Source organism: Notolepis coatsorum (assembly GCF_963971535.1).
Source record: "Notolepis coatsorum genome assembly, chromosome: 8".
NCBI classification, from domain to species: domain Eukaryota; kingdom Metazoa; phylum Chordata; class Actinopteri; order Aulopiformes; family Paralepididae; genus Notolepis; species Notolepis coatsorum.
Window position 1 is genome coordinate 88,177,187 of NC_140172.1, and position 19,898 is coordinate 88,197,084.

The 19,898-nt window shown below is 40.5% G+C and overlaps 1 protein-coding gene across 1 annotated transcript in view; it reads right to left on the reverse strand.

The window, feature by feature from the left end:
• Window positions 1-11,094, reverse strand: part of LOC311233144 (cell adhesion molecule 2-like) — a 937,635-nt gene extending 926,541 nt beyond the window's left edge. The window contains exon 1 of the mRNA XM_084320035.1: window positions 10,707-11,094. Within this exon, the coding sequence (XP_084176161.1) occupies window positions 10,707-10,767 (61 nt within the window). The 5' untranslated portion in view covers window positions 10,768-11,094. The remainder of the gene's footprint in view (window positions 1-10,706) is intronic.
• Window positions 11,095-19,898: the final 8,804 nt, after the last annotated feature.

Here is a 19,898-nt window from a genome sequence, read left to right on the forward strand (position 1 = left end):
TATAAAAAAAAATATTAAAAAAGAATTCTTTTTTATTTTTTTTTTTTTTTTTTTCGAAGCTTCGAATTAAAATCGAAGCTCGGCCCCGAAGCTTTGATTGCCAAAAAAAGCTTCGAAGGTCAGCCCTAGTGCTTACGTATGAAAATAGAACACTTTCTAAGAATCTTTGATAAATGAGGGCCCAGGATCCAGGCGCTCATGGCGGAGCTCAGACCCAGATCAATCAGCTTGTCAACCAGTCTGATGGGGACTATGGTGTTGAAAGCTGAACTATAGTCAATGAACAGCAATCTCACATAGCCCCCCTTCTGACTGTCGAGGTGAGATAGTGTGTTGTGTAGTACTTGGGAGACCGCATCGTCAGTTGACCTGTTTGTCCTATATGCGAACTGCAGTGGGTCCATGTTACTAGGGAGAGAGGCACAGATGTGGTCCTTGACCAGCCTCTCAAAGCATTTTATGACCACAGCGGTGGGTGCCACCGGTCTGTAGTCATTTAGGCCTGCTGGAGAGGAGTTTTTTGGCACAGGGATTATAGTGGACATTTTGAACCAGGCATATATTATTGGCATATATTGGAGCGCAGTTCGTTTGTCTCCCCTATTTTGAACATTTAGCAACAATCCGATTTGAAATCAGTTTAAAAATGGCTGAGCTGTCGCAAGAATAAAAAACCTACTGTACATACAGTAGATTTCATTCTCTGTTCTTCATGCACGCCTGGTAATCCAAATGTAACTCTGCCATTTGAAAGAGGAGATTTGGCCCGATCCATATTGTGCAAGTTGGCTATAATAAGGTCATTTATAGGCCTCATATTCTATATTCTATAATAATATTTCAAATTGCATGGGTCCGGATGGCAGAATTCAGTACTATATACAAAACCTTCTGTTTAATCATCTTCCCTTTATTCATTTCCTTAGATTTTTTGTACATGTGATCTCAAGAATGTACTGAACAAGCTCAGTTGCAGTTTCTTATGTCTGGTAATTTTTAGCATGGTCTTATTCACTGTCAAAGATGCAAAGAAAAATCATAATTCATATTCTCCTTTGTTTCATCACAATTTAAGCAAGCCTAGTAATACACAATATTTCTGACACTGGGAATACATTCAATGAGGTCCATAGATGTCCCTAGATACCAAGAACATGCAAATGGACCTTGGAGAAGTGGAGCAATAGTCCATTTACTTAGGTATGTATTTTAGGCGGTTTTTCAGAAAATATGGCTCAGTTAATTCCCTAAAAAGATTTGAATACACAAATGTGGCTGGGGGTACTGATTCACTCAGCATGAATGGACTATAGGTAAATAAAAAATCTACCTATAAAAATAAAAATAATTTAAATGTTTTGTTTTTTTATCTAATAAATTTGAACATTTTCAAATCGATGCAGTTGAATCGTGACCTCAGGTGCGATGCATTGCGATTAGAGTTGTTCCGATACCGATACCAGTATCGGAAAAGCCGCCGATACTGGCTAAAATGCTGGTATCGGTATCGGCGAGTACCCTCTAATGCTGCGCTCCGATACCATATGACGTAATTTATCAACAACACTGTGGTCTGTTGAGTAAGCATTATAAAACAAACGTGTGCTTAATCGATTAAAGTGTCAATGCCATTTGTCATTTTAACAGCAGATACTTTCTTAAATGTCATCGTCCCGACAGAGCGGTGTTGACGGGGAGCTCATGGGTTCGCTTGGTGGCTGGTGTTATTAGCATTGAACAGCTAACCGAAAGCTAGCTTTAACATTACCTTGGCTAAAGTTGGGGCTATTCATATAATCCAGCAATAATGGCTGCAGACCTGCAAGCAAAGTACAGCAAGTTGGCAAAGGAGTATTCCAAGTTAAATCACAATGTCACCAGTAACGTTACAGTCTTCTATGGTCTTCCCATATACCGGTAGCTTATGCTAGCTAACGGTAACGTCGTCATTGCACAATTGCACGTCGCGTACACAATTAATGACATGTTGCGGACAGCCATATCGGCGACAATGTTTAGCTTTTAGTGCCAAATGATAAGAGTCTGAGGCGGAGTCTCAAAAGAGAATGTTGAATATTTATTGTGCAAAAATCACAACAGATCCGACTGCTACTGAACGGAGCCTTGTAGACAGACTGAGTAGGGTATATCTGCAGAGCCAGTGGGTAGCGAGTGCAGCAACGTATAATGTCCGTGTGGATCATTGGAGTAGGGTATATCTGCAGTGCTGAAGCCCCATACTCATTGATTAATGATACTAATACAAATCTATACAATCACCTGTTGTTGAATAAATACCATTACTTTCTAGTTATGACTAAAAAACAGTATATATAAAACAGTATTTGTTAAAAAAAATATATATATCATATTTATAAAAAATTTATATAATATCGTTTTTTTTTTTTTATGTATGCACTGGTATCGGATAAGTATCGGTATCGGCCGATACCCAAAGCTTAGGTATCGGAATCGGATCGGAAAGGAAAAAATGGTATTGGAACATCTCTAATTGCGATGCATCATCGATGCATTGTTACACCCCTACTGTTTATTAATAAAAAACTCTGCTTGTTAATAAAGATCACCCCCCAACATTTAATTAGAAATATATATTTTGATGTATTAAAACATGCCTGGAACTAGACTATAGGACTGGACTGTTACTGGACTATAGGACTGAACCATTGGGACTGGACTATAGAACTGGACTATAGGACTGTACTGTGTGACTGGACTATATAACTGGACTATATAACTGGACTGTGTGACTGGACTATAGGGCTGGACTATATAACTGGACTATATAACTAGACTATAGGACTGGACTATAGGACTGGACTATAGGGCTGGACTATATAACTGGACTATAGGACTGGACTATATAACTGGACTATAGGACTGGACTATAGGACTGGACTATAGAACTGGACTATAGGACTGGACTATAGGACTGGACTATAGAACTGGACTATAGGACTGGACTATGGAACTGGACTATAGGACTGGACTATGGGACTGGACTATAGTACTGGACTATGGAACTGGACTATAGGACTGGACTATATAACTGGACTATAGGACTGGACTATATAACTGGACTATAGGGCTGGACTATTAGGACTGGACTAGTGGACTATAGAACTGATTATGGAACTGGACTACAGGGCTGGACTATAGGACTGGACTATATAACTGGACTATAGGACTGGACTATAGGGCTGGACTATATAACTGGACTATATGGCTGGACTATATAACTGGACTATAGAACTGGACTGTGTGACTGGACTATATAACTGGACTATAGGGCTGGACTATATAACTGGACTATAGGACTGGACTATATAACTGGACTATAGGACTGGACTATAGGACTGGACTATAGAACTGGACTATGGAACTGGACTATAGGACTGGACTATAGAACTGGACTATAGGACTGGACTATAGGACTGGACTATATAACTGGACTATAGGACTGGACTATAGAACTGGACTATAGGACTGGACTATAGGACTGGACTATAGGACTGGACTATAGAACTGGACTATAGGACTGGACTATGGAACTGGACTATATGACTGGACTATGGAACTGGACTATAGGACTGGACTATATAACTGGACTATAGGACTGGACTATATAACTGGACTATAGGACTGGACTATAGGACTGAACTATAGGGCTGGACTATATAACTGGACTATAGGACTGGACTATATAACTGGACTACAGGGCTGGACTATATAACTGGACTATAGGACTGGACTATATAACTGGACTATAGGACTGGACTATAGGGCTGGACTATATAACTGGACTATAGGACTGGACTATATAACTGGACTACAGGGCTGGACTATATAACTGGACTATAGGACTGGACTATATAACTGGACTATATAACTGGACTACAGGGCTGGACTATATAACTGGACTATAGGACTGGACTATAGGGCTGGACTATATAACTGGACTATAGGACTGGACTATATAACTGGACTATAGGGCTGGACTATATAACTGGACTATAGGACTGGACTATAGGACTGGACTATAGGGCTGGACTATAACTGGACTATATAACTGGACTATAGGACTGGACTATATAACTGGACTATATAACTGGACTATAGGGCTGGACTATAGGGCTGGACTATATAACTGGACTATAGGGCTGGACTATAGGGCTGGACTATAGGGCTGGACTATGAGACTGGACTATATAACTGGACTATATGGCTGGACTATATGGCTGGACTATAGGGCTGGACTATAGGGCTGGACTATGAGACTGGACTATATAACTGGACTATAGGGCTGGACTATATAACTGGACTATAGGGCTGGACTATATAACTGGACTATATAACTGGACTATGAGACTGGACTATAGGACTGGACTATAGGACTGGACTATAGAACTGGACTATAGGACTGGACTATAGGACTGGACTATAGAACTGGACTATAGGACTGGACTATGGAACTGGACTATAGGACTGGACTATGGGACTGGACTATAGTACTGGACTATGGAACTGGACTATAGGACTGGACTATATAACTGGACTATAGGACTGGACTATATAACTGGACTATAGGGCTGGACTATTAGGACTGGACTAGTGGACTATAGAACTGATTATGGAACTGGACTACAGGGCTGGACTATAGGACTGGACTATATAACTGGACTATAGGACTGGACTATAGGGCTGGACTATATAACTGGACTATATGGCTGGACTATATAACTGGACTATAGAACTGGACTGTGTGACTGGACTATATAACTGGACTATAGGGCTGGACTATATAACTGGACTATAGGACTGGACTATATAACTGGACTATAGGACTGGACTATAGGACTGGACTATAGAACTGGACTATGGAACTGGACTATAGGACTGGACTATAGAACTGGACTATAGGACTGGACTATAGGACTGGACTATATAACTGGACTATAGGACTGGACTATAGAACTGGACTATAGGACTGGACTATAGGACTGGACTATAGGACTGGACTATAGAACTGGACTATAGGACTGGACTATGGAACTGGACTATATGACTGGACTATGGAACTGGACTATAGGACTGGACTATATAACTGGACTATAGGACTGGACTATTAGGACTGGACTATAGAACTGTTTATGGAACTGGACTACAGGGCTGGACTATAGGACTGGACTATAGAACTGGACTATAGGACTGGACTATATAACTGGACTATAGGACTGGACTATATAACTGGACTATAGGACTGGACTATAGGACTGAACTATAGGGCTGGACTATATAACTGGACTATAGGACTGGACTATATAACTGGACTACAGGGCTGGACTATATAACTGGACTATAGGACTGGACTATATAACTGGACTATAGGACTGGACTATAGGGCTGGACTATATAACTGGACTATAGGACTGGACTATATAACTGGACTACAGGGCTGGACTATATAACTGGACTATAGGACTGGACTATATAACTGGACTATATAACTGGACTACAGGCTGGACTATATAACTGGACTATAGGACTGGACTATAGGACTGGACTATAGAACTGGACTATAGGACTGGACTATAGGACTGGACTATAGAACTGGACTATAGGACTGGACTATGGAACTGGACTATAGGACTGGACTATGGGACTGGACTATAGTACTGGACTATGGAACTGGACTATAGGACTGGACTATATAACTGGACTATAGGACTGGACTATATAACTGGACTATAGGGCTGGACTATTAGGACTGGACTAGTGGACTATAGAACTGATTATGGAACTGGACTACAGGGCTGGACTATAGGACTGGACTATATAACTGGACTATAGGACTGGACTATAGGGCTGGACTATATAACTGGACTATATGGCTGGACTATATAACTGGACTATAGAACTGGACTGTGTGACTGGACTATGGGCTGGACTATATAACTGGACTATATGGCTGGACTATATAACTGGACTATAGAACTGGACTGTGTGACTGGACTATATAACTGGACTATAGGGCTGGACTATATAACTGGACTATAGGACTGGACTATATAACTGGACTATAGGACTGGACTATAGGACTGGACTATAGAACTGGACTATGGAACTGGACTATAGGACTGGACTATAGAACTGGACTATAGGACTGGACTATAGGACTGGACTATATAACTGGACTATAGGACTGGACTATAGAACTGGACTATAGGACTGGACTATAGGACTGGACTATAGGACTGGACTATAGAACTGGACTATAGGACTGGACTATGGAACTGGACTATATGACTGGACTATGGAACTGGACTATAGGACTGGACTATATAACTGGACTATAGGACTGGACTATTAGGACTGGACTATAGAACTGTTTATGGAACTGGACTACAGGGCTGGACTATAGGACTGGACTATAGAACTGGACTATAGGACTGGACTATATAACTGGACTATAGGACTGGACTATATAACTGGACTATAGGACTGGACTATAGGACTGAACTATAGGGCTGGACTATATAACTGGACTATAGGACTGGACTATATAACTGGACTACAGGGCTGGACTATATAACTGGACTATAGGACTGGACTATATAACTGGACTATAGGACTGGACTATAGGGCTGGACTATATAACTGGACTATAGGACTGGACTATATAACTGGACTACAGGGCTGGACTATATAACTGGACTATAGGACTGGACTATATAACTGGACTATATAACTGGACTACAGGCTGGACTATATAACTGGACTATAGGACTGGACTATAGGGCTGGACTATATAACTGGACTATAGGACTGGACTATATAACTGGACTATAGGGCTGGACTATATAACTGGACTATAGGACTGGACTATAGGACTGGACTATAGGGCTGGACTATAACTGGACTATATAACTGGACTATAGGACTGGACTATATAACTGGACTATATAACTGGACTATAGGGCTGGACTATAGGGCTGGACTATATAACTGGACTATAGGGCTGGACTATAGGGCTGGACTATAGGGCTGGACTATGAGACTGGACTATATAACTGGACTATATGGCTGGACTATATGGCTGGACTATAGGGCTGGACTATAGGGCTGGACTATGAGACTGGACTATATAACTGGACTATAGGGCTGGACTATATAACTGGACTATAGGGCTGGACTATATAACTGGACTATATAACTGGACTATGAGACTGGACTATATAACTGGACTATAGGGCTGGACTATATAACTGGACTATAGGGCTGGACTATAGGGCTGGACTATATAACTGGACTATGAGACTGGACTATATAACTGGACTATAGGGCTGGACTATATAACTGGACTATAGGGCTGGACTATATGGCTGGACTATATAACTGGACTATAGGGCTGGACTATAGGGCTGGACTATGGACCTGGACTATATAACTGGACTATAGGACTGGACTATAGGGCTGGACTATAACTGGACTATATAACTGGACAATAGGACTGGACTATATAACTGGACTATATAACTGGACTATAGGGCTGGACTATAGGGCTGGACTATATAACTGAACTATAGGGCTGGACTATAGGGCTGGACTATATAACTGGACTATAGGGCTGGACTATAGGGCTGGACTATATAACTGAACTATAGGGCTGGACTATAGGGCTGGACTATATAACTGGACTATAGGGCTGGACTATGAGACTGGACTATATAACTGGACTATAGGGCTGGACTATATGGCTGGACTATAGGGCTGGACTATATGGCTGGACTATAGGGCTGGACTATAGGGCTGGACTATGAGACTGGACTATATAACTGGACTATAGGGCTGGACTATATAACTGGACTATATAACTGGACTATGAGACTGGACTATATAACTGGACTATAGGGCTGGACTATATAACTGGACTATAGGGCTGGACTATATAACTGGACTATAGGGCTGGACTATAGGACTGGACTATAGGGCTGGACTATATAACTGGACTATAGGGCTGGACTATAACGCTGGACTATATAACTGGACTATATGACTGGACTATAGGGCTGGACTATATAACTGGACTATAGAGCTGGACTATATAACTGGACTATAGGGCTGGACTATTATAGGGCTGGACTATAGGACTGGACTATATAACTGGACTATAGGGCTGGACTATAGGGCTGGACCATGCATGCTAACACAATTTTGAGAAGGGAGAAGAAGAACAGCCTGTTATTTTACAGACAATGTAAAATACATGTATTATTCAGAGCAGGAGACGGGTGTTTAGGTTCTAGTTCAACAGACAAGAAAGGGGAGTGAGGGGGGCAGAGGGGGGAGAGAGAGAGAGAGGGATAGAGAGAGGGGGAGGGGAGAGAGAGAAGAGCGAGGAAGAGAGGGATAGAAGAGAGAGGGGCAGATAATAGAGGGGGAGGGAGAGAGATAGAGGGGGAGAAAGAGAGAGAAAGAAAGAGAGGGGCAGAGGAGGAGAGAGAGAGAGAGAGAGAGAGAGAGAGAGAGAGAGAGAGAGAGAGAGAGAGAGAGAGAGAGAGAGAGAGAGAGAGAGGGAGATGATATATAGGGGGATAAAGAGATAGAGGGAGAGAGAGGGAGATAAAGAGAGAGAAAAGAGAGGAAGAGAGAGGGGGATGGGGAGGGAGAGAAAGGACGAAAGAGGAAGAGAGAGGGGGAGGGATAGAAGAGAGAGGGGGAGAGAGGGAGATAATAGAGAGAGGGGGAGGGAGAGAGAGATAGATAAAGAGAAAGAGAGGGAAGAGGGATAAAGAGAGAGATAGAGAAAGAGAAAGAGAAGGGCAGAGGGAGGGAGGGAGAGAGAGAGAGAGAGAGAGAGAGAGAGAGAGAGAGAGAGAGAGAGAGAGAGTGTTCACTGTGACCTTGACCTCTGATGTCATGTTTCTTGTGTTGTTTACAGTGGTGTCCTCACACCATAAACCTTCACCAACATAACAATCTTTTAATTATCACGTCATATATTTTGTATATGGTGACCCTGGTGACAACTCCTTCAATTCAGCCTGAGGCAAAAATTACGTGATTATGATTATGTTGCTGAAAAATAAATGTCCACGGACAGTTGGGTCATAAAAATATACTATATACATAGAGAGTCTATGGATCCATTCAACATAATCTTATTGGTGCAGAAATAGGCACGATATGTAGCTTATTCATAATAATAAGCATGTGAACATAATGTGCTGCTTTCAGCCTATCATGCGAAAATAAGGCAACTGTATGGCTGTATATTGGGTGATAATGGACGTTCATCCCAAGAAACTACAAACACCTGTCCTTTCAGCAGGTAGTTGAGATACATGTCTTTGTCCCCAGCAGGTAGACTCCTGTTACAGACTCACACAAACACAGTCATCCATATCACTCCTGTACAACATATCATACAAGTAATAATAATAATAATAATACTAATAATAATAATAATAATAATAATAATAATAATAATAATAATAATAATAATAATAATAATAATAATAATAATAATAATAATTAATAATAATAATAATAATAATATAATAATAATAATAATAATAATAATAATAATAATAATAATAATAATAATAATAATAATAATAATAATAATAATAATAGTCGTATTGAGGAGATTCACTGTGTCTGTGTGACTCATGCAAGAACTGTAAAACAGATAGCAGCCCCCTTCCTTCCTTCCTTCTCTCTCTCTCTCTCTCTCTCTCTCTCTCTCTCTCTCTCTCTCTCTCTCTCTATATATATATATATATATATATATATATATATATATATATATATATATATATATATATATATATATATAAACTAAATAAGACTCGTGCACATCTGGTAAGCAAAAACCAGTCCTGTGGAGTGTGTGGTCCCTTCTTTCCCTTGAAGGTTTCTCCTTTTAGTTTATATATATATATATATATATATATATATATATATATATATATATATATATATATATATATATATATATATATATACACACACACACAGTCACACAAATATATATACAAGGTGTGTCTTCCTTCTGCTTTTTTCCAGAGCAGCTGAAGCACGAGTCTAAAGGTGATTGTAAACGCATAACGCCTATAAAATAAAACAGAGGAGCAGCCAGAGCATGTCCCGGGTCTACTTATGCAAATAGGATCTCCCTCATTTCGGAGCATTAGCACGTAAGGATACCCCTGATCGTGACAGCTGACAGGGCATGCTCTCTCTCTCTCTCTCTCTCTCTCTCTCTCTCTCTCTCTCTCTCTCTCTCTCTCTCTCTCTCTCTCTCTCTCTCTCTCTCTCTCTCTCTCTCTCTCTCTCTCTCTCTCTCTCTCTCTCTCTCTCTCTCTCTCTCTCTCTCTCTCTCACACACACACACACACACACACACACACACACACACACACACACACACACACACACACAGATTCCTGCGGGAGAGGGAGAGACCTACAGTAGCTCGAGCAGCTTTGTGTCAACTAGACCCATGTGTGTCCGCGCGCGCTCTCCTCCGCACGTTCAGCCTTTCCATCGTGGCCTGCGGTTGGGCCATAACAAACACAAACACATACTGTACACACACACACACACACACACACACACACACACACACACACACACACACACACACACACACACACACCACCCACCACTCCTCGTGGACTTACCTTTTAGAAGAATCCCATAGATAGCATAGACTGTCAAAACCAGATTCTGCTTGGGCATCATCCTTCCTTCCTTCTCTCGCTTTCTTGTCCTCCTCCAGTAATATGGGGATGGGCTGCTAGTTATTATCCAGGTGAGGGTTCAGAGTGTAGTGTCTTTGTGTGTAGCTCCTATCTCTATTAAATAACGGTAATAACAACGATGGCTTCACACAACCGAATAGTACACGGATAACACTAAAATATTTAGTTTATTTCTCCTTGCTTCGAGAATAATTCTCTCTCTCTCTTTTGCTCAAATTGATGTTTTTTTCGTTAGAAGTTCGTATTTGATGAGAACCTACCAGACCTACGGCGATTTGTGTTTATTATTGTGAGGAGATGCTCTCGAGACTCCGTCCTGCTCCACTCTGACGCACTGAAACCACAGCGTGCAGCAGCCTCGAGCTCCGAGCTTGAGCGACTGTTTGAGTCCCGCCTACCCGCGCAAGCATTGACAGACAAGAGCGTTGAACCAATCGCGACGTTGCCCGAGGTTAAAGCCAGGGAATAAGGAGGGGGGGGAGTTGGTGCATTCGGTCGGTCCTCTTCAAGTCTGACATTTTGCATTCATATAATCCTTGTTTTGACTCGAAACCCTCATTTACAGTGTCGTTGAGTATTACAAAGTCATCACCAATAATCATTAACAATCATCAATTAATATACAAAGTACAAGAAAGAGTAAAAAAATCGTAATACAAATAAATAAAACTGTACTATAAGAATAGAACAATAAGAATGTGCATGTTCTTGGTATCTAGGGACATCTATGGATATCAGGGAATGTATTCCCAGTGTCAGAAATATTGTGTCTGTTACTAGGCTTGAGTAAATTGCAATGAACCAAAGGAGAATATCAAATTCCTTTTTTCATCTTTGATGGTGAATAACACTGAACTCATTCTACACCTTCTTGAGATCATGTGTACAAAAAATATAAGCACATGAATAAAGGGCAGATGATTAACAGGTTTTTGTGTAGATACAGTACTGCATTTTGCCATCCGGCCACATGCAATTTTAAATCTGAATATATTTTGAATATAGAATATCAGGCTGATAAATTACGTTATTATGGCCAAGTCACACATCTATATATCGGGCCAAATCTTCTTTTTCCAATGGCAGAGTTCAATATGGGTTCATTTCATAACTGTCAACATTGGGATTTTAAAATAAGGGAGATTTGCCAGCGAGGGAGGGTGGGGTGGGTGAAGGGGGGGTTTCCCCCCTTGGTGGATTTTTTTTGTCTAATCAGTTATGCAATAGTCACTTTTGGTGAGTTGTTTCTATATGACATTTAGGTATGACACAGGACTACAAAAGCATTTAGTATCGAAATGTGTCAACAGACACAAAGCAGGGAACCACAATATTTTGCTTATACAACTTATGCTGAGCAGAATGTAATTGTAATATCATAACTGTCTATTATTTTTCTTGCAATTGAGCCAATTTTCATTAGGTACGGTTCTGAGGTGTGTTCAACAGAATGCAGTATCAAAAACACGTTCACAAAAAGTATGGGTTACTGAATGCTGAACTGCACTGTTATAATCACTAAGCCATTGTAAGACCTTACCTGTGTCCCTGTATTTGTCTCTGCTGACCTTTGACAAAAAACGTCCCTATGTCCATTTCCTTATTTTTTGTGGCATATTTGAGATAGTCACCTAGTAAAAGTGAGATAATTGACAATATCAAAACATGCTAGGGCTGTACCAAATAGTTCTGTTGTGGAATATTTAAAATGAGCCATGACAGTAAGAAATTGTAGAAATTGAGATCGAGTCAGTTGTTATAAAAATATAGAAACATAGTTTATTATTAACAAAGCTCAGGTTATAATCAGACATGCTAACATGATCATTTAGTGTCCCTGTCCTTTACAGTAATCTAGCTAGCAGGGCCGGACTCATGGGGAAATAATTCATACCGGGAGATATAGCACAAAATATAGCCCCAATCAGGCCACTTTTTAAGCGGGGGGTCTGGGGGTCCCCCACCATTCCTGCATTCTGGTGAATTTTAGTGCATGTGAATCACAAACTAATGAACCAACAATTGCTTAGTACAATGTACTGTTATGAACCTCAAATACAACTGTTGTGGCACTAGCAATGCTACTCTCTCCACCTTCAAAAAGTAAAAAGCAAGAGCACAACATATTTTTCTATTTACTATTATAATACAGTTAACCACTCTCTCCACCTATTCAAACAGAGCAAGAGCACAATACCATATTCACTTTACTGATGCATCAACAGTTAAAATAGCCCTTTACACAAACATTAAATAACAGACCTTTCATTACAATACTATAATAACAGTAGCCACTGCCAGAATAGTGACACATGTATCGCGTGTGGTGAGCACACGCATGCATGCACAACGAAGACAGAAGATTGCGTTGTCTCAATCATTTTAAATATAAAATGAGCTCAAAGTATGAGCTCACTGACTGAAATTTCCAACAAAAAGCATCAATTGTAGGGATGCTCGATATTGGCTTTTTACCGATACCGATATACCGATATTGTCCAACTCTTAATTTCCGATACCGATATCAACCGATATCAACCGATACCGATATATGCAGGGTTCCCCCCCCCCCCCCCCCCAAAAATTGAATAATTTCAGGTAATTAACATTACATATCTCTTGTTGTGGAATTAACACAACATTATGCATACTTTTGACAATAAATAAAATCAGAATTTGTTCTTACTTGCTTGCCTGGGTAAATAAAGGTTATAGAAATGTAAAAAAAAAAAATTTAAATTTAAAAACCGATACAGATATTTTCCGATATCACATTTTAATGCCGATATCGGCCGATAATATCGGTGGGCCGATAATATCGGACATCCCTAATCAATTGTCAAATAATATTGATCACATTAACTAGACTAGTTTAGGAATAAGGGGCAGGTAACTATAAGATTTATTCTTCTTCCTGCTCCTTTTGTCCATGGAATGTTATTTATGATTGTGTAATGAAGAAACTCTGATTGTATGATTCCATGTGGCAAATAAAAACTCTGAACTGAACTGAACTGAACTAGATGTTTTTGAGGAAATTAGAAAGGGAACAACAATTTAACCCTTGTGTCTGATCAGATTCTTATTTTTTTTATAAGTTTGCAGTGATTATGTTTGTAGCCAATATATGTGGCAAAGGTGTGTAATCTTTGAATTATCTTTGAATTATTTTGACTTTCTCTTTCATAAATTGTTTATTCAACTTCAGCCCCAATCATAACCACCACATATTGTTTTTTGTAATGTCAGATTTAACAACTCCTTTCAGAAAAGTGGGAGTATTTCATTTTTAATCTGAAGTTGAATAAAATATTTATGGAAAATAAAGTGGGAAATTATTTCAACATATAATCTTTTTATGGCGTTTTTCAATTTAGTCCCCTAATATGGTAAGAGTATAACACTTTAGTTTTCAGACACAAGGGTTAAATTATTTATTTGTTTCTTGGCAGATTTAACATTGGGCTTTTGACAGGGGAGATGATGCATTGCATGGTAACGTTAGCTAGCTAACATCCACATGTTTATTTTTATCACTGACTAACCTGCTGGATCCTTGACCTTGGTGCAAGAAAACATTTGATAAATGTTGCCGGATTTAGCAGCATCTCCTGTAAGGGCCTTTCTTTTTCTTTGTTGTATCCCTCTCTCCTCCACCCTTTCTCTTTCTTCCACTGTCCATCTTGACATCAACGTTAATTGACTTTCGCTCTACTGTATCTATCCCGAGTCCCTCACTACCTGGCTCATTGCCTGGCTGTTATTCTGCATCTGAGTGCCATCTGCCATTCCATTGGCCACCTCCGCTGTCAATCAGTTGTATCGCCTGGTCCCGCCTCCACCAATCACAAGCGGCAGCACGGCTCCATTGTGTGTGTGTGATCCGCGTGAGGGAGAGAGGCATGATTTATTTTTCGTAGCCGCAGTTTGCGGAGACGCTCTCTGATTGGCCACTGACGTTTCTGGTCGTGTGACATGTGCGGCCAATCGTGTGACGCCTGTTCCTTTCACCGGTTAAGCTTAGGCACTCTTTCGAAGTTGGTTAAGGTTAGAGCAGTGGTTCTCAAACTGTGGTATGCGTACCACTAGTGGTACTTGGTGGTACTGCTGGTGGTACTTGAAAACATTTCCAAAAAAGCTAAAAAGATTTATTTTTTTTTGCAGTCAGGCCACTGAACTTAGAAGCAGGCCAGGCCAGTGTTTCTGGTTGCGGCGGCGCGATAGTTAGATAATCTAAGTGGGGGACAACCAGGAGATCACTGTGACAGAGAGTAATGCAGTCTAAACAGTCATAAATCTTTAATTCAACTTCAGCCCTGATCATAACCATTTATTTTTAGATTTCTTGTAATGTCAGATAAAAAATTAAATACTCCCACTTTTCTGAAAAGAGCTGGTGTTAAATCTGACATTACAAAAAATCCATCAAAATATGTGTTGCTGCTAATCATTGACACATGCCTAGCCTGTAATAATCCCCCCCAGAAAAATGTACTTTGCATTTGATATATTGAAACTATTTTACTTTTTGTGTTTTTTTTAACAATAATTTGTGATGCCATCACACAAACTGGCATTTAAAGGGTAAATATTCAAAAATGTATTGAATATGTGTTTTCTTTTCTTTTTTACAATAATTTGTGATGCCCATCACAAACACTGGCATTTAAAGGGTAAAAATTCAAAGATTCCTGCACCAGAATGCAGGAAATTAAGGTTTTGTAACCAAATAATTGTGTGTGTGTGTGTGTGTGTGTGTGAGTGTGAGAGAGAGAGAATGACGGACAATTGCTTGCTGTGTGAGAGAGAGAGAGAGAGAGAGAGAGAGAGAATTAAGTACATTTGCTGAAATACAGTTGTTCTTAATTTTCTCACTTGCTATGTGAGAATGTTAGTTATGTTCTCAATGCCCCTTGCATTGTATGAGTTGTATGGAAGCGTTTGCTAGTTCTAGTGCTAACCCTTTGTACATTGTGGCTGTGTCTGACAAAAGTTAACAATAAATAATGGTATTAGGAATACATTTGCCTCCTGCGTGAACTGTGCATAGCTGAATAGACTGTATTTTAACGCCGGTCATATGGTGGTACTTGGAGAGCCAGCTACGTTCTCAGGTGGTACTTGGTGTAAAAAGTTTGAGAACCACTGGGTTAGAGTTTGTCTTAGAGCAGGGCGATAGAACACCAGCCCTGATTCCAAACTCTAACCTTAACCAACTTCGAAAGAGTCGCCTAAGCTTAACCAGTGATAAACTAGGCGTTAGGTAGTTTGCATTCTCGAAGTCAACTTCCTGTCTGTTTAACTTTCTGTCTAAGTGCATCATGTCTGTGGCTTTGGGGGGAAAACATGCACTTTAGAATCACCAGAAAGCCTTTCGAAATAGTGAAATGCCACGTTGGTGCCTCAATATTTTCAAAACAAATTCTATGAAAAGGTTATGAAATGAACAAGAATGTGATAAAACATGTAATGAAAACGGAGCTCAACGCAGACATGTGATCAGTAGAAATCCGTTTGTTTCCCCCGTACCAAGATGGCGGCGGTCTCGTGACGTCAGAGTGTCTTCAAGAATGCTGTTCGAGGCGGAAATGGGCAAAGACACAGGCGTCACGCGATTGGGCGCACATGTCACATGACCAGAAACGTCAGTGGCCAATCAGAGAGCGTCTCCACAAACTGCGGCTACGAAACAAAATCACGCGGGAGAGAGAGTCAGATAGTTCTCCAACTCTGTCGCAGACAGTGAAATCCTGGTTGTTCCCCACCCACCTAGGTTATCCAACTATCGTGCCGTGCCGCCGCCACAACTAGAAACAATGGCCTGACAAAAAATTATTATTATTATTATTTTTTTTTTAATTATATAATTTAAAAGAAAATCTGTGCAGGCCAGGCCACGGGAAAACTCCCGGTGCTCCCGATGGCCAGTCCGGGCCTGCTAGCTAGGATAACTGTCTGAAAACAACGTGAGACCTAGCTAGATAGCTATAGTTTTAACTATCTCCCCCATTAATTAAGGCTATACCATATTCATTTAGCTTGTTTATTATACGTAGGTATTGCTGGCTCAAAGTTTCATTTACACGTGAATATTTTCTTTTTTCCCCCAAACACAAGTGCCCCTAAGGGGGCCCCTAAGGGGGTTTCCTACTGTCGTTTCATTGCAATTTATCCATTTGAATTGCGGTCGCTTTTGTTGAGTACATCCATTATGTCAGCCCTCGGGGGGGTCCCTACTGGCGGGGGCTCCAGGCTGCTGCCTGTCGTATTCACAGCATGTAATGTAGCCTTTTTAGTAAGAACTGAAGGGCAAAATGAAAATACGGGAAATTTACGGGAAAATATTGAAACGGGAGGACGGCGGGAAAGAAGTGTCAAATACGGGAGAATCCCGGGAAAACGGGAGGGTTGACAGGTATGGTTAATTTAGTACCACCAGGCGCCCCTGACAGGGCAGAAAAAACCGTGAATTAAATCTACTGTAAGAACCGTTAGTTTTTTATAATATAAATATCTCTGACATTTTTCATCAGATTGCAACGTGTTTTCTTCAAGACGTCCACAGAAAGGTAGAAAAATGAACTGCATTCTATTTCATGGCAATAATGTTCAGGTTTGTGAGATATGATCCCGAAAATAACGAGAGAAGCTTCACGCTAGAAGTCAGATGATTGACAGGGGCTGGCGTGAGCTGGGAAGTGTCGTTTTTTTTATTCTAAAGCCCATCGAAAGCCATGGGTTCTCTCAAAAAACTACACTCAAGTCACGTTGCGCCAAGTCCTCGCGTCAATATGCGCCTTTTTACGACTCGATGCACTGAGATTTCTATAAACTCATATTTCACTAATAACACTTACTGTAGTGGCCAAAATCCAAACAGGTTTGTCCTATAACCTATTTGAATCTTACTTTCTTGGCCACTTGTAGGGCTGTTAATCTGTTGCTGCTAATCATTGACACATGCCTAGCCTGTAATAATCCCCCCCAGAAAAATGTACTTTGCATTTGATATATTGAAACTATTTTACTTTTTGTGTTTTTTTTAACAATAATTTGTGATGCCATCACACAAACTGGCATTTAAAGGGTAAATATTCAAAAATGTATTGAATATGTGTTTTCTTTTCTTTTTTACAATAATTTGTGATGCCCATCACAAACACTGGCATTTAAAGGGTAAAAATTCAAAGATTCCTGCACCAGAATGCAGGAAATTAAGGTTTTGTAACCAAATAATTGTGTGTGTGTGTGTGTGTGTGTGTGAGTGTGAGAGAGAGAGAATGACGGACAATTGCTTGCTGTGTGAGAGAGAGAGAGAGAGAGAGAGAGAGAGAATTAAGTACATTTGCTGAAATACAGTTGTTCTTAATTTTCTCACTTGCTATGTGAGAATGTTAGTTATGTTCTCAATGCCCCTTGCATTGTATGAGTTGTATGGAAGCGTTTGCTAGTTCTAGTGCTAACCCTTTGTACATTGTGGCTGTGTCTGACAAAAGTTAACAATAAATAATGGTATTAGGAATACATTTGCCTCCTGCGTGAACTGTGCATAGCTGAATAGACTGTATTTTAACGCCGGTCATATGGTGGTACTTGGAGAGCCAGCTACGTTCTCAGGTGGTACTTGGTGTAAAAAGTTTGAGAACCACTGGGTTAGAGTTTGTCTTAGAGCAGGGCGATAGAACACCAGCCCTGATTCCAAACTCTAACCTTAACCAACTTCGAAAGAGTCGCCTAAGCTTAACCAGTGATAAACTAGGCGTTAGGTAGTTTGCATTCTCGAAGTCAACTTCCTGTCTGTTTAACTTTCTGTCTAAGTGCATCATGTCTGTGGCTTTGGGGGGAAAACATGCACTTTAGAATCACCAGAAAGCCTTTCGAAATAGTGAAATGCCACGTTGGTGCCTCAATATTTTCAAAACAAATTCTATGAAAAGGTTATGAAATGAACAAGAATGTGATAAAACATGTAATGAAAACGGAGCTCAACGCAGACATGTGATCAGTAGAAATCCGTTTGTTTCCCCCGTACCAAGATGGCGGCGGTCTCGTGACGTCAGAGTGTCTTCAAGAATGCTGTTCGAGGCGGAAATGGGCAAAGACACAGGCGTCACGCGATTGGGCGCACATGTCACATGACCAGAAACGTCAGTGGCCAATCAGAGAGCGTCTCCACAAACTGCGGCTACGAAACAAAATCACGCGGGAGAGAGAGTCAGATAGTTCTCCAACTCTGTCGCAGACAGTGAAATCCTGGTTGTTCCCCACCCACCTAGGTTATCCAACTATCGTGCCGTGCCGCCGCCACAACTAGAAACAATGGCCTGACAAAAAATTATTATTATTATTATTTTTTTTTTAATTATATAATTTAAAAGAAAATCTGTGCAGGCCAGGCCACGGGAAAACTCCCGGTGCTCCCGATGGCCAGTCCGGGCCTGCTAGCTAGGATAACTGTCTGAAAACAACGTGAGACCTAGCTAGATAGCTATAGTTTTAACTATCTCCCCCATTAATTAAGGCTATACCATATTCATTTAGCTTGTTTATTATACGTAGGTATTGCTGGCTCAAAGTTTCATTTACACGTGAATATTTTCTTTTTTCCCCCAAACACAAGTGCCCCTAAGGGGGCCCCTAAGGGGGTTTCCTACTGTCGTTTCATTGCAATTTATCCATTTGAATTGCGGTCGCTTTTGTTGAGTACATCCATTATGTCAGCCCTCGGGGGGGTCCCTACTGGCGGGGGCTCCAGGCTGCTGCCTGTCGTATTCACAGCATGTAATGTAGCCTTTTTAGTAAGAACTGAAGGGCAAAATGAAAATACGGGAAATTTACGGGAAAATATTGAAACGGGAGGACGGCGGGAAAGAAGTGTCAAATACGGGAGAATCCCGGGAAAACGGGAGGGTTGACAGGTATGGTTAATTTAGTACCACCAGGCGCCCCTGACAGGGCAGAAAAAACCGTGAATTAAATCTACTGTAAGAACCGTTAGTTTTTTATAATATAAATATCTCTGACATTTTTCATCAGATTGCAACGTGTTTTCTTCAAGACGTCCACAGAAAGGTAGAAAAATGAACTGCATTCTATTTCATGGCAATAATG